Source organism: Akebia trifoliata, chromosome 5 (assembly GCF_017979445.1).
Source record: "Akebia trifoliata isolate Shusen 1 chromosome 5, ASM1797944v1, whole genome shotgun sequence".
NCBI classification, from domain to species: Eukaryota; Viridiplantae; Streptophyta; class Magnoliopsida; order Ranunculales; family Lardizabalaceae; genus Akebia; species Akebia trifoliata.
The window spans coordinates 7,763,310-7,779,525 of record NC_141379.1 but is presented as its reverse complement, the minus strand read 5'-3'; the positions used below and the strand labels follow the sequence as shown (position 1 = coordinate 7,779,525).

General features: G+C 37.8%; 1 protein-coding gene across 1 annotated transcript; it reads left to right on the top strand.

The window, feature by feature from the left end:
* The first annotated feature begins 443 nt into the window (after positions 1-443).
* On the top strand, positions 444-15,256 carry LOC147401369 (uncharacterized). The gene is made up of 5 exons (XM_086442648.1): positions 444-647; positions 1,605-2,945; positions 10,982-11,801; positions 11,969-14,774; positions 14,881-15,256. Exons 2-5 carry the CDS (start codon positions 1,625-1,627, stop codon positions 14,908-14,910), a joined length of 4,977 nt encoding a protein of 1,658 aa, XP_086298774.1. The 5' UTR covers positions 444-647; positions 1,605-1,624; the 3' UTR covers positions 14,911-15,256.
* Positions 15,257-16,216: the final 960 nt, after the last annotated feature.

Here is a 16,216-nt window from a genome sequence, read left to right as displayed (position 1 = left end):
GAAAAAATAGGTGACAAAGATCCTTTTTCATGGAAGAGAATTTAGGATTTTTTCAAGAAAGAGTAATGATATTTGACTCTCCGAAGTGGCATACTCTCCTGATGTGGCATGTGCTAGAATCATAGATCTTTTTATCTCGTGATACGCAATTACACATATTTATAAAGATGTATAGATGTGTATCCCGAGGCAAAAGTATATGATTCTAGCACTTACCACGTTAGGAGAGTCCGATTATCACGACTGTTCGGCAAAATATTCGAATGGATAGAACGTACTCGAAAATTGAATAGACGATGTGCGCTGTAAACTAATAAGCGCATTTTAGCAACATGCGTAACTTGGTTTTTTATTCTCCACCGTTATTTATTTTCTAAATTATTTATTTATTTTTATAATTTCTAATTTCTAAATCTACTTTTACTCTATCTCTAAAACAGCTATTTTATTTTATTTTATTCACTAAAAAGATCAAAAGAAGAACTCACTAGGGTTTATCCTTCCATTTTTTCGGTCGCGAATCGAATTACGAATACGAACCCCATTAAAAGGGCTCAAATTTTGGATCCTTCGATTCTTGGTTTTCTGTTTTAAGAATCGAAACCACTCTTATCTGAGCTATCTGATCGCATTTTCACATTGAGAAGGTACGCTCACTTCACCTTCTTAGCTGTTTCTGCTTTTTTTTTTTTTTTTTCTGGAGAGTTCTTTGAATTTTTTTGGTTTAGTTTCAAATCTTATGTAACAATCAATCTGCTTTGTTCCTTGTTTAATTTTGCCCTAGGTCACGCAGTAGACGCATTTCGAGTGTTAGGGTTTTGGATTTCAGAAATTTGTGTATAAAAAAAGGTTTTGAAAGTATGCCCAAAAGTGAGGAATCCCTAATTTTTTTTTTTGGTTTGGGGTTTTGATAGGTGGTTTTCAATGCAGTTTTGTGCCCCCCCCCCCTCTTTGTTTTTTTTAGAGTGGTTTTGCATTGTTGAGTGCTTGGGGTGGGTTTCGAGTCATCTAAATTTTAGGTCGATGAATTGGTGTAGTAAGCAAGGGAGGTGATGTTTGGGTTCCGTTCAATGTCAGTGGCTGTAACTTAAATGTATAGTCTCTAAAAAAATGTTTTTTAATATTGTGGGACTGAATTCGATTGCAAATATTTATAGGTTTTGTTTTGGCAGAGTTGTATAGATTTTTGTTTTTAGTTGTGCATGTGGGAATTCGGATTGGGAACATTTATAGGTTTTGTTTTGGCAGAGTTGCATAGATTTGTGTGTGGTTGTGTGTGAGTTGCATAGATTTGTGTGTGTGATTGTGGGAGTGAATTCAGATTGTAAACATTTATAGGTTTTGTTTTGGCAGAGTTGATGATTGTGTATGTGTGTGTTGTGTGTGTGTGTGCGTGCGTGTGAGTTGCATAGATTTGTGTTTGTGTGCGGGAGTGAATTCGGATTGTAAACATTTATAGTTTTTGTTTTGGCAGTGTTGATGATTGTGTGTGTGTTTTGAGATGAATGGGCTTTTTGATGATTGTGGTGTATTGGAGTTATAATTATAAGAGTGATCGTTTCAGCTGTGTTTTGTGCATTGAAATTGTTTACTCCTGTTTGTAGGTGAAGTTCCATAATTCGAGATGTATGGGCAAGGGAGCTATGCTTCTCAGTTCGGGAAAGGTCCTCCGACACACCCACCTCCTTATCAACAAGGCCCTCCAGCTCCACCGCCACCTGCAATTCAGCAAAGCCCCTCAGTTGAACAACCTCATGTAGTTCACTCTGCCCCCCCTCCTATATACCAGCATGGCCCACCTGCTCCACACCATCTGGTTCAACACAGTGGAACTCCACTACCACCACCACCGCCATCTCAGTCTATAATGGTAAACGCTGGTCAACCGTACCTGCATCCACCACCACCAGTCTATGGGAGTTCCCCAATGGCACTTTCCTATCCAAGTGCCCAACAAAACGTGCAATATCCTTCACCCGTACCTCCTCCCCCACGGGCGCCTCTTACTGGACCAAGCCACCTAGAGATGATTCGTGGGCCGGTTCCTCCTAGGGTATTACCTCCACCTCCTTCACAAGGACAAATGTTTTATAGAACTCCGCTTCATCCACCACCACCGCCACCACCTTTTGGGAACAATCTTCAACATGGCCGGTTGTTGCCTCCACCACCTCTACCACCTTCTAGTTTCGTTTCAGTCACACCTGCTCCCAATTCTTCTGGTGCTCATACCCCATTTGAAGAGGCCCATCACCCCCCTTCGATGACACCACCCCCACCACCGCCGCCACCTCCACCCTCTTCCCCTCCACCACTTCCACCATCACCTCCACCTATCTCTTCTCCAAATTTGTACGCTAGGTCCTCTACAACATCACCCTTTGTGCCCTTGGACACTGATTCCGGGATTGATAAACTTTCTGGTGATGCGGAGAGAGTTGTTATTTCTGTTGGTAAAGTATTGGGTCCTGCCCAAACCCTAGATGATTTGCCTGTAAGTGATGATTACCCCATTAGTGGAACTAACTGTGATATGGATTCCATTAAAGAAGATGGGTTGTCATCCAAAATGCAAGTGTCTCCGGCCCTTCCTCCTCCTCCACCTAGGCCAGCAGATTATGATATTGTTCAGAGAATGGAAGTTTTGTGCCAGTTCATTGCTAAGAATGGGCCTGGTTTTGAAGATATGGCTCGTCAAAAAGAAATTGGAAATCCTAAATTTACTTTCTTATTCAGTGGTGCACCTGGAAGTGAAGCTGCAATTGCTCATGAATATTTTAAGTGGATGAAAAAGAAATGGTTAGTGGAATCTAAATCACATAACGTGTCTGAGCAAAATGATTCTTCAATGAGGCCTTCAGAAATTCAGTCTTCAACATTTCCCATTAGTTTCATAAATGAAGAGGCATCACATTCACCTGCAGATTCTGACATGGATATGGGAGGTTTGTGCAATTATTTATGTTGAATATCATTTCCTTTCTTTTTTGTTATTCCTTTTTAGTGATCTTGTTTCTTGACCTTATCCATTGTTTGAAATTTAAATTGTTGCGGACAGATTTTTTTTAGTCTACTCTCTGAAATTTTAATTTCCTATTTAGTTTTGAGTATATATATTTTTTTTTTTTGATAAGTATGTTGGGTCTATTGTTACCAATTTAGTTACTGTTAGTATGTATTTTTTTTTTCCCCGGTAAAGAAGTTTTGGAAACCAAGTGATGTAAATAGGATTGCCGACACTTATCTCAATACCTATGATCGAGTTAAGATGCGTAGAAGAGAGAAATCAGCGACATTGACTAAGTCAAATCAATCAAAACCGAGTCAACTTGATCCAATCTTTGACTGGTCCACAAGACCTAGTCCAACTTCTCTTAGGACTCTTTCTTTTATTGAGTTTCTATTTGTTAAATTGCTTTAGTAGTCTTAGTTAGTTTTTATTTCAATTTTAGAAAGTTTCTTTTCCTAGTTATTTATTTATGTTTAAAATTCGTTTTTATTTTTTAAGTTATAATTAGAAATCCTTTTAGATATCCAAATTGAGTTCTAATAGGATTAGAATGTTAGTAATATGTTATAGATAGAGTACGAAGTTACTTTTTAATATTTTAGAAGGTTTCTAAGTTGTTATGAAGGAATTATCTATATAAGGGGTTCCAATAAACAAATTCAGAAAGTTAGTGTTTTTTGAAGATTGGTTAATAAAAGAAAAAAGAAGAGACATTTCTTCCTTTTCTTTGTTTATCTTGAGTGTAAGAGCCTGCTATTGGTTCTTAATTTTAGCGTTTGCGATGGATTTCCATCAATTTCAAACTTAGATTAAAGTATCTAGTTTGTTTTGCTCGACATAGAAATTCTTCATTAATGGGGGAAGCTCTTTTACGTCTTTTAAACGGACTCTGTGGTTCTTAGTCCCTTTCGTGATCTGTTGGGGCATTTGGTTAGATCGTAATGGGTGTATTTTTGAGGGGAAAATTTATTCGTTGGATCGATTGGTGTTATCAATCTTGGAGCTTCTTTTCACTTGGAGCAAACTTTATATGGAATTTAAGGGGGTCTTCTTTGAGGATTTTGTGGCGAGATGGGATAGGGTTTGTTCTTTGTCGTGTTAGTTATTTGTAGCTTGTTTGTGTTTGGTTTCTTTATCGTTCTCTTTGTTTTGGGTGGGTCCCCTCGACCCCCCTTGTTTTCCTTTGTTTATCATTAAATTCATCTTTATCGATAAAAAAAAAATCTTTTTTGCATGAAAACATTCTATGTACTCTAGTATCTCGACAATGTTGAGCGTCTATTGCCTAATATTGGCAATTGATCTATATTTTGCTGAACAGAAGTTCATGCTGTTTTGGACTTTTTGTATAAATTGGAAATAACCTAATCTATATCCAGGTTTTCCTTTTCCCATTGCTCTAGTGAAGCTTACCTTGTTGCTTGTACCATAATAATTCTAACACAAACAGGGTAATTTGGAAGTTAAATCTTCATTGCTGATAAGGAAAATAAAGAGTGAAGAAACTAAGGGTCATGGTGTTTTGCCAACTTATTCAACCATGTAGTCGCATTCAAACACCATCCATCTTTAAATTAACCTTGGTCTTATTTTAGTTTGTATTCAATATTCTTAAAAGCTTGTTCACGAATTAGTTTTATTTATTAATACAAGGAATGACAATGAAGATGAAGTGCTTGGGAAAATAATCTTCGAGGTGCAAAACTGTGAGGGTCTTGTTTATGAAATAGTTCACACGACGCAGGAAATGATTGGGGGGAATCCCACATGGTTGGCCATAGAAGAACAATTGGACTTGAAACATAAGACTCAAATCTTGAAAATCCTTTTGGCCATCCTTTACGTGGGAATGTACACTAGACTTACATCCATCCCCTTCCTAGGAATGTGCACACACAGTCTAGTTTAGCACTTTAGCTAGGAAATCAGTCAGTTGACCTAATACTATTGCTTATACCACTGTATAATAGTCAATGGGTTTGAGCTAGTATCCAAATATAAACAAAGATATCTTACGGCTAGATTGGAGAAAAAAATGATAAATTTACCTTAGAATCACCTCACTTAATTTCCATGGCATAACCAAGTTGAGTGCACCAACTTTTAAACAAGAAAAACATAAATTTCTGTAATTTTTTTATTCAATAATCTGTTGTAAAATAAGATAAGGATGTCTTTAAATACTAAAACAAAATCCTAAAGATACATGACCCTTATCTTAAAGATAATTTTTTTTAAAATAGCCTAATTGTTGTAATTTTATCTCCCTTAAATTTTCAACTCATATAAATATAAACTTAATAAAAAGACATTAAAATTATCAAACTACCCCCAAACATCTATACTGGGATTATAGACTAATAAAACATAAAATAAGCCTAAATACTAACCCTAATCACTAAATAGACCTTCCTAAATATCAAAATAAAATAAAATAAAATATTAAATCTAAACTACGGCCCAAATTATGATAGGTCCATGAACTCTGAAGTCCCCATCAATTCTCTCAGACTTGGAAAATTTTGCCACTGTTCGAAATAAAATTATTGTAATTCCCCAATAGGTGAAGTCTCGATAGTCTTTGTGCGATCTAACCTTGCTTTGTTTCGTAATACAAACATATGCATCCTCCACACTCCAACAACAACTCGCATGTATCTTCCCAATACGGGGTTTTCTGAATATAATGCACTTGGTGTCTTTGAAATTTAATGCATCCCAAGGTGGCGTCTTCCATTTTAATTCATCTCAGAGTGGGGTCTTCAATTCGATTTCTTTCTAGATGTAGAAATCAATATAGAATTGCAAGAAATGTAGTCTTTGACGAAAGCTAGAGTTGATATTTTGATGTATTTCATGTATGGTATAAACCAATGGCTTCTCTTTGACATTCTAGACCTCTACTATATGATGGGATAAGGTCAGTGTAGGAGAAAAAAGATGTGGTGGTTCAATAATCTCCCTCCAATGCTTGTTCAGAGACTTTGTCAGGCTCTTTTAAAATTTAATGGTGCTCCATCCAATTTCTCTATCGATGGCTCAGATTCATCAGGCACATATTCTTCGTCAAGAGTTAACCTCACACTCATCCATCTCGTTCTTTGTGATGTCAGATTCATAGATTTCTTCCCAGATTTCCTCGTTACTCACTTTGTGTTTTCGCACATTTATTTCAATCCCATATGTTTTATTAATTTAGTTCAAGCACTCCAATTTATAGTGTCTAAGATGATTGTACTTGTAACGTAAGTTCTGTTGCTTGAGTTCTTCATCCTGTTGTAGCTTCCTGCACTCATTGCTTTCTTGCATTATACGGTCATGGACATAGTGAAAACATGCTTGAGAGTGGTGCATTCAACGTAAGTTTGATAACATATTTGTCTGTTCCTCTGATTAGGTACCTATCGGGTTCATCTTCCCTTGACACTATCTGTTGATTCATGTTGCCTGAACCTAGATTCTATTACCATGTTGATGCAGGACGAGAGAGAAGATGAAATAAGGGTTAGGTGAACCTAGTTTAGATTTGGGTTTATGATTTGAACTGTAATAGGATTATCGTAATGGTTTTTAGATTAAACCCAAGTTTTGTGTTGCGAGGTTTAATTACAACGTTTTGCTATCATGATATTTTGCAATAGGGTGTTGTAATTAGATATAGGGGTCTAAAATAATGTACATTTGATGGAGGGAAGGTTTGAAAGTTGTAGATGAATTGTAGATTTCATATGTAAGAATTGAAAGAGTGTGGATAGGTTTTAGATGCAATATGGCAATTTTAGATTGTTTTTTATGGACTCTCAAAAATGAACCAAAAAAACAAAGATGGATTGAAGAAGAAGATTAAGAGAAAAAAATTATAGGTTTACCTTGGAATTGCTCCGATGATTTCCATGGCTTCATCGAGTTGAATGCACCAACATTTAAACAAGAAATTTCTGTATTTTTTTTTTTCCATTTGATAATCTACTATAAAATAAGATAACAATGCCTTTAAATACTAAAGCAAAGCCTTAAAGAGCAAAATTCCTAAACTAGTAAACTACCATTAACATAAAGATAAAAAATTACAAAAATAGCGTAATTTTCTTGACCTTCTCCCCTCTTAAATTTTCAACTCATGTAAACTTAATAAAAAGACATAATAAAAGTATCAAACTACCTCCACATATCTATACTATGACCATGGTCTAATAAAAAATAAAAATAAGCCTAAATACTATACCTAATCACTAAAATAAACCCTCCTAAGGTTTTCTTTGCCTTCTCTCTATATTGGGGGCAATCTCAGCCTCTTTTTCCCTTTTGACTTAATGAAATTTTATACTTACAAAAGAAAAAAAAGCCCCACCTAAACACTAAAACAAAACATTAAGATTAAATTATAGCCCAAATACGATAGGCCCATGATCTCTGATGTCCCCATCAAATTCTATATGGAAGAGGTCCATCTTTAGGAATTATGGAAATAGTTTGGAAGTTAGGGATTGTGAGAGGTAATATTTGTATGGGAAGGGATGTGGAAGGGGTTCATGAAAGCTCACAAGGAGTTTCCTCAAGGGTGTGCAATGGGAAAAGGATTAGGTTCCGGGAATATGATAGGTGTGGTGTTGGGATGCTTTATGAATACACCAATCGTTTGTTAAAACTAGTATCAAATGGAGGAATTCTAGGGCATTAATGCTTTTCAAGATAATATGGCAAGATACTGCTGTGCCCAACCTCCTTTAGAAACTTAGTTGGTAGGGTGACCGAGAAATGTACATTGCTCTTGAGAAGATTGGAAGAAGCTTCTTTGCAGATCAAGTCAATTTTTGTTGCTTGTGCAAGTCTGATGGAGAATCTGTATGCCACATTCTTCATCATTGTGTGATTGCTTCGAAGATTTGGTTTCATTTCTTTAGCTTGTTTGGGGTCTTGGGTTGCTTCCCAAGGATGCTTTGGAATGTTTTTGACCGTTGGTCTTAGTGGGGAATGGGTTTATAGGCTCTTGAGAGAAAGTTGTGGACCCTCCCACCTTCCTTTTGCCATCTGTTGGGGATTGTGGTGTGAAAGAAATGCTAAGGTGTTTGAGGGCAAAGAACAAGAGATTCATGAGATTATTATCGACATTTTGGGTCTTTTGTTTCATTGGAGTTCAGTGTTTATTGAAGCAAAATTGATCTTTTTTGAATACTTCTTGGAGAGGTGGGATTGGGTTTGTAGTCTTTTGGGGAGTTCTTAATTGTTTTTCCTCTTTGTTCACTCTTGTTGTTCTCTCTCTGGGGTTTTAGGTCTTCTCAATTGCCCCATCACAAGAAAGGTTTTTTGACCTCTCAAAAAGAAAAAGAAAGGAAGAAAGAAAGATAGAGGGTAGTCATATTTGGAAAGATAGCTCTAATGGTTCATCTTAGTTTGATATTTTTACCAACAGATAGTTGGCTTTTGTGGGGCGATCTTTTTTTTATTGACAAGTGAATAAATTTTATTGAAGGAGGATGGGAAGGCTTCATAAAGGAATTACAAAACAAGCGACACTAACTCCTTCCCTTACAAACCAAATCTTATCTGAAATTTAAATCCTCAAAGAAACCTAGAATACAAATAATTACATCCTGGCACACAATTTCTTTCCCTTAAAAAATTCTTCTATTCCTTTCCTTCCATAAACCCCAACAAATGCAAAAGGAATGAGTTTACTTTTGTTCCCAAAAGCAAACTTTGTTTCCACTTCTCACTTTAAAGCTGGTGTGTTTGCCAAAATCAGAAACACTTCTAGGAACAAGGAAACTAGTTTTAAAGTTTCTGTTTGCCATGCCATCATTGACAACCAGCAGATTGTCTGCTATCTTTGCCCTCCTTTTCTGCCTCCCACCCAGGTTGCCGGGGCCTCAATATTAGTTAATGAGGAAAAAGACTTAAGATTTGTTATTGTTTTAATTTTTACCAACAGATAGTTGGCTTTCGTTGGCCTCAATATTAGCTAATGAGGAAAGTCAACATATCTTTTGTTCATTTGATCAGTTTTAAATACATCAAAATCTTTTATGGTTTTCACAATCTTGGTCACATTTTGAAATCATATTTGGAAGTGCTCCCTCATTGAACCTCACAAATGTTTAATTTGCACACTAAAGCTTTAAAGAATCCATTTTGATGCTAGAGACAATATTCGGAGGCATTTTTTTTTTTTGTTGGAAGATTTAAAAATATTTTTTTGGAAGATAGATTCGGAGGCATTTAATCTGGAAGCATCCATTTTTTATGCTAGAGGCACTGTATTATCAGGAAATTGCAAGCAAAGTTTGAAAATTTGGTTGCCATGTTTGTTTTTGTCTTAAATCCAGTGTAGTTAAGGGCGAAAGCCGCACTTGATGCGCAAAGGCTTCCTGGTGCATGGGGTGCAAGGCGAGGCGCACGTCTGAGTGAAGCAAAGCATAATACAATTATTTAATTTAAATAATGAAATATGGATTCTAGATGTATTACAATGATAATACGTATAAATATAAGTTTTATAGAAAGTTAAAGTATTCAACTCTTTAGGAAAAAGAAGAACGATTTACAATAACAGAAAAATTAGGGAGGAAGAAGAATAAAAGTAACGAAAGAAAAAGGAGAAGCTGAGCAACAACTCGTGTCGTTGCTGCTATGATACAACAACTAGGGTCAATGCTTAAAATGTTGTATTAAAAGAATGTTTTTGTCAAGGAAAAATCCAATATTGTATTGGTCGTCACATTTTCAAAACATTCAATACTTAAGGGTCAATGTTTCTTATCCGTCTTGGCCGATACTATTATGTATCGACTGATGCATTTTCAATATTTTGAACCATGATTAGGGCCATCAATGGGCAGGTTCAAGCCAAGCTTGGTTGAGCCCTAATCCGCCCCTAGAAAGGTAGGCTCTACCTTAGACCAGCTCTAATCCCTATCGGACCTAAGTCGACTAAGCCATAACTCAGTACTAATGGGCTCGAACCTATAAAAATGAGAATATAAAATTCAACGTCTTTAATAATAGAAAATTAAACTTTTTTATGTAAAGATCTAAATCTAATAGGAAATTGGTGTCTTATTTAAACAAAATGCAATTTTTTTTTTAAATTTTTAGTGAGGCGTGTGTCTGGTGTGCCTTGACTGAGGCACAGTCAAGGTGTGTACCTTGGTGCGCCTAACTTACATTGCCTCGCCTCACATGTTTTGAGGCACCTTCGGTGTGCCCCGCCCTGAGGCACATTAAGGTGCTCGCCTTGACTACAGAGCTTAAATCAGAACAAAATTTCAAATTTTGGCTGTAATTTGGTCAGAATACTGCTATTTTTTATGTACTTTTTGACATGTGTCAAAATTTTGGAACTATAAATTGAAATGATACGTTAAAAATTCTGATGGAATTTTGAGCCATGATTGCAAGTAAGTTATAAATATTTCCTTACATATTCCCCCAGCTTTCATCATTGAACTGCTTGTCAAAACCATGATCGTGTCTCATATTGATGATCTTTGGAAGTCATTCTCAGCTCCACTTTTTGAAGTGCTGGAGAGTGGAGACTAATGGTAATGGATGCATAACATTAGTTATAATTTTGTGTTGACTAATGTGGGGTCTGGGCTTGTCTTTTTCCATTTGAAATTGGACCCACGTACTTTAAGAACCTAGTCTTCCATTGCCTTGGTAGAAGCTGCAGTGTGATGTTCTTTTCTGCCTAAACATTGCTCCAAGATTTTTTAGTTCAGATATTTATGATCTTCAGACTGATTGTAATTTCATACTTATTTTCAAATACTTTATTTTCTTTTTAAGAAATGAATCATGAACTTATTAACAGCTTAAATATCTCGCTTCTGTGTTACTGCATGAATGGTCACATTCAGAACGTTGACTTAAATATTTTCTCAATGTTTACCTTGTCTTTCATTCCCCTCCCTTTTCTCTTCATTTGTATTGTGTTACATTTTTATTCTATAACAGTATGAGATTTTCCAGAAAACGACCAATCTACGCTTGCTGAATGCACCTTGGACAACAGCATCCAGAAATTTACTGAGGCCCTTATTGAAGATTTAAGTCCGTGCGGGGCTTCAAGAACTGCTGTATCCAATAGCTCTAAGGAAGTTCCAAGTCCACATATTATAGGTGGAAGCCCCTTCAGACTTATACAAGATTATGCTTCTGATGACGGTGCAGAATATGATGATGGACCGCCTTTTGAAGATGTCAGCCCTGTAAGGGTCTCAGCATCGGTTACAGTGGGTAGCCCAGGTTCACATGAAGATGTGGAAACCAATCTGGATATGAATGTTGGCTCCAAGAATGTTTCTGAGACTGAAAAGGGATTTTTATCTCTCACCGAGACAGGTTTGGTGTGTCCCAGCATGCCATCTAAGATGCTGGACAAATCTCCAAAATCACACGAAGTTGTGGAGCCAACTTCTGTAATATCTGCTCCATTGCACACTATTTCCAAAACTCGTGAGCTTCAGGTTGATGATCATGAAAATCAACTCTCTAATGATATGGGACAGAAAGACGCTTTACAAGGTGATGTAGATATTGATCCTCAAGGTCGGAAGTTTCACAAGGAAGAAGCGAAGCATTATTCTCCTCTAATGAAAGTTGATGAGTTCGGGAGATTGGTAAGAGAGGGTGCTGCCGACAGTGACTCTGATGGGGCACACTATACTGAGAAGCGTGCTAGGAGAGGCAGAAGCCGGAGCCGGAGCCGGAGTCGATCTCCCAGAGATAGGAGGAGGAGGAGGAGTCGCAGTCCAAGAAGGAGAAAGGAGAAGCGCAACCGTTCTCGAAGGTATAAATTGTCTCTTTAATTGTTTAGGTTCTCTTTGGCTTATAATACGGTGTTGGAGATTCAGAATATTATGCCTTTGTTATGTATTTTGTGTGGTTACTGGTTCCATATTTATTGAAAATTCTTGACCTCTGGAATATTTTCAAAGGTTTTCAGTTTTGTTTCAGCTGGTCTCCCAAGAAACAAAGCAGGAGCAAGTCCCCATCTGCTTTCAGGCACATAAGTGAGTTTGGTGGTGACAAGATGAGACGAGATAGGGATCACGTTCCCGATTGCTTGGACTTCCTTCGAGGCAGATGCTATCGTGGAGCATCTTGTCGGTTTATTCATCGTGGTTTGGTCACTGTTGATACATCAAGGCGTTATAGGAGCAGACATCAGCAGTATCCGGAAAGTCCACGGGATACGAGAGAGACTGTTGTGCATGGAGATTCTCGTTTATCTGTGGAAACACATGGGATTGATAATTCACCTGCAAAAAGGTTAGTTGTTGAACATGATACCTGTTTGATTAATGATGTCAAGAACACAGAGGTGCTTTCCCGGGATTTGTCTGTGAGCAGCTGCACTGATGTCCCAAAAGATTGGAGCTTGGTTGAGAGAACGGAATCAGTTTCTGCAATTGATGATGTGCAACGTGTTATTTCTATAGAAGTTGGTCAATCAGCAGATGATGTTATTGCTGAAGGCCCGGAAAAAAAACAAGTTCAACCTATATTGGAGGGTGACATTTCAATAGAAGTTCCTCGATTGACAGATGCTCCTTTTGGCAGAGCGGGTCAATGTGATTCTCAAGAGGTAATTGCTGAAGGGCGTGAAAAACAGCAAGTTCAACAAATACTGGAGGGACACACTGTTCTTCAAGAGAATGAGATTTCTAAGCAGCCAGAAGAGACTAGCCAGCCTTTGGTAGCTGACACTATACTAATTCAAAATGTAACAGATGCTTATACCCGGCATTTATCTGATGAAACTCAGCGTGAATCCCAAGCTGATGTGTCCCTATCTCAGCCTTCACCTGTTCAGACATCCACAACTTTACCAAATCAGCTTACCGTTAGTGACCCATATCCGAATAATATCCCTTCAACTCTGCCGTATCCAAGTTCAACTTATATTAGCCAGACAGGTTCGAACCAGATTGCTACAAGCCACCCTTTCCTGCCCGAGAGTTTTGCACCTCTACCTCATGCTTCTAAAGAGTTCCACCAAACCTTTTCATCAGGTGACTTTCACTTTCAGGCTCCCCACCTACCCCTCCCTCCTCCTTTTCCTCTCGATGTTAATGCACCACAAGTATCACAGACACCAAAAGATTACAACTTAACAGTGCCTTTACACACTCAGCATTCAACCCCAGCTTCATCAAAACCCTCTTGGACCTCCCTGCCCCCACCACCTTCATATGTGAATAACTTAACTCCAACTTCTGTCATCCACACCACCCCTGGTTTTCATCCATTGCAGTTTCAACAGAATCCCATGCCTCCAAGGAATGATTTCCCTCACCCTTTAATGAGGCCATACCCACATGAAGAACCTAGTCACTCTCAAGCTGTTGAGTTTCATCCTCAATCTTTCCCACCATCAGAGGTACCTCATCAACCTCCCTTTCATACAGAAGATTTCAGATCAGGGCCTCTGCCCATGGACAACATGCGTAGCCAACCAATGGGAGGCCCTATTTTCCTCAGAGACGAATGGCTTACACGTTCTGCAATGCCTCCGCAAGATTCTCATTCCCATCCTCACCCTCGGCCTCAGCTTCTAGAAGAACACCATCTGTCCCACCGGGTTCGTGGGGATGTGCAGAACTTCCCACCATTGCCAAACCAAAGATTTGCTTCTCAGTTTCCTCATCAGGATTTTATGGCATCCAGTTTCTTCACTCAGCAGCAACGGTCATCCCTTGGTGTGCAACCATCTTTGCCCGATAGTTTTGCTTCACATTTGGGTGCACATGGGAATGTTGATCCATCTATGTTGAGATACCAATCAAGCTTTCTGGATCACAATAAGTCAGCTCACTTGTCTGTTATTGGAGGATCAAAAATTTCAAGTTCAACCCACTATAACCCATTTGCATCTACTTTTGAACAGCCACCGGGAACCTCCCATCTCAATTCTTCTCTCACTGAAGAAATTGACAAAAATTACAGTAGTAGATATGATTCTTTTGGTGGTCTTGGAAAAAGACTGATGACTTCACCACGAGATTCTGTCAGGTCTGGAGGGCATTTGTTGCCTAGGTCGGGTGTTTCATTGCAGATCGCCCCTTCTGTAGAGTTGAACGATCCTGCACAGCCACGTGTGCCTTCTGGGGAAGTCTTTCCAGATACCCACTCTCACTTTATGAGGTTGTCGAGAGCCAATGATCGGTATGACCCACTGTTTGACAGTATCGAGCCATCTTCAAATACGTTCAAGAAGTTTGATCATGTTGAAGAACGAGACCTCTCTGGTGATGTTATTAATAGGCCTGTCACTGCTCATGTCACCAATGACTCGGTCACCATTTTGAAACTCAGCAGCTCACATAGGCTTTTGGACACAGAAGAGAAAGAGGGTACAGATGCGGCTATATCTCCACAAAATGATGAATTTGGTGAAACAGCTATAGATGCAGAAGTGGGTGCCGTCGAGAATGAGAGCCCTGACAATTTGGTTGATATAGGAAATGCAGCCATGGGAGATATTGAGATCGATCAGGTTCAGTCCAAAGGGAAAAGCAAGAAGAGCAAGGATTCCCGATCAATGAAGCTTTTGAAGATTGCACTTGCGGATTTTGTAAAGGAGGTTCTAAAGCCATCTTGGAGACAAGGTAACATGAGCAAGGAGGCATTCAAGACCATTGTCAAGAAAACTGTCGATAAGGTATCCGGAGCTATGAAGAACCACCAGATACCCAAATCACAGGCGAAAATAAATCAATACGTTGAGTCATCGCAGCGGAAATTGACAAAACTTGTGATGGTAAGTGCCTGTTTGCCAAACAGTCACAGTGGTTTTTTAATAATCTTTGACCTAGGGTAATCATTAAAGCATAAGCAACGTTCTTTTTGAAAATTTTGTTCTGCAGGGTTACGTGGACAAGTATGTCAAAGTGTAAAAGTTACGATTTACAATGGTGTTCACCAACATGAGCTCCTACTGAAAATGGTGGTAAAAGTAAAACCTAAGATTTTAAGCTCCTGGTGAGTAGAAATTCAGTGCTTAAGCTGTGACGATTTATTTTTTTCTTGGCACAAACAGGTCTTTGAGTGTATTATATACTTAATGAGGAAGATAATTGAAGCCTCAGCAAAATTTTTAGGGAGCTCCTGAACATGTATGTAATCCAGTTCTTTGAATGGTGCATTTTCCTTTTTTGTTACCTTTATCTGAGGAAATATCATACTGTTTGTAAATTATCTCATCTGACTAACATAGCTCAGTTCAGTTATTTGTTACCTTTACATGCCAGAAGTCTTCTTGATGCCATAAACACTAAATTTTTTTATAAAATTTCAGTCTTCCCAATTGTAAACATTGGTTAAGCATTTCTTCATGTATTTTTGTAATATTGTTATGCTTAGTACTGGAAATATCATTGGCAATTCTCAGAATATTGCACAATACTGAAACATTGGGAAATTACAGCACAAATACCCTAAATGTGAGTTCAGCAGGAAAAATATAATGGTTATAGGTTTAATACTTTAACATTCTTATTTGCATTTAAATATTTGATTAAGATAACCTGCTGAGGTGTAGGAACTTGTAACAGTGGGTGAGGGTGTAAACTAGAAGCTGTACATTTTTGGTAAAATGGGTATTCATTCTAACGCAAGAGCAAAGCTTGTGCTTGGAATAAAATTTCTCAATTATCGGTAATAGGATTTTTGTCTTCTATTATTGACTATGTGTAGCTATCATCCTTTTGTGTGGTGAAATGTTTTGAAAGTCTCAGTTCCCAATAACTAGATTAAAGTGTACATGTTAGATGTTTATTTTTGATGAGTATAAGTATACTATAGAAGAAAACGGAGGTCGAGAGATCTACCTACAAGAGAAACAACAAATCTGAAAAGAGAATAATCTTATAATATTATGAAATCCTTCAAGTACTAGTAATATTATAGAAGAAAACAGAGGTTGAAAGACCTACTTACAAGAGAAAGACAAATCTGAAAGGAGAATAATCAATTTTCCTAATGAAATTCTCAAAGTAAATACTTCTGAACACCTTGAAAACTTTGCTCCCCGAAAAAATACAAGTCTCATCAGGCAATGCCGACTATCTGGAGAGATAATTGTTCCTTCCCCTAAAAGATAGGACCTCCTGGAGACGGTGATCTTCTATGAGAAATTAATAGAAAATGATCAAAATATTAAATTCATGCAAAATACATTTGAATATGATCTTCTCTTCAATC

Excerpts from the sequence above, each read along its gene's own strand:
- LOC147401369 (XM_086442648.1), top strand. The coding sequence starts at position 1,625 with ATGTATGGGCAAGGGAGCTATGCTTCTCAGTTCGGGAAAGGTCCTCCG. Across the intron at positions 11,802-11,968 it reads AAGCGCAACCGTTCTCGAAG|CTGGTCTCCCAAGAAACAAA; the intron begins GTATAAATTGTC and ends GTTTTGTTTCAG. Across the intron at positions 14,775-14,880 it reads AATTGACAAAACTTGTGATG|GGTTACGTGGACAAGTATGT; the intron begins GTAAGTGCCTGT and ends TTTGTTCTGCAG.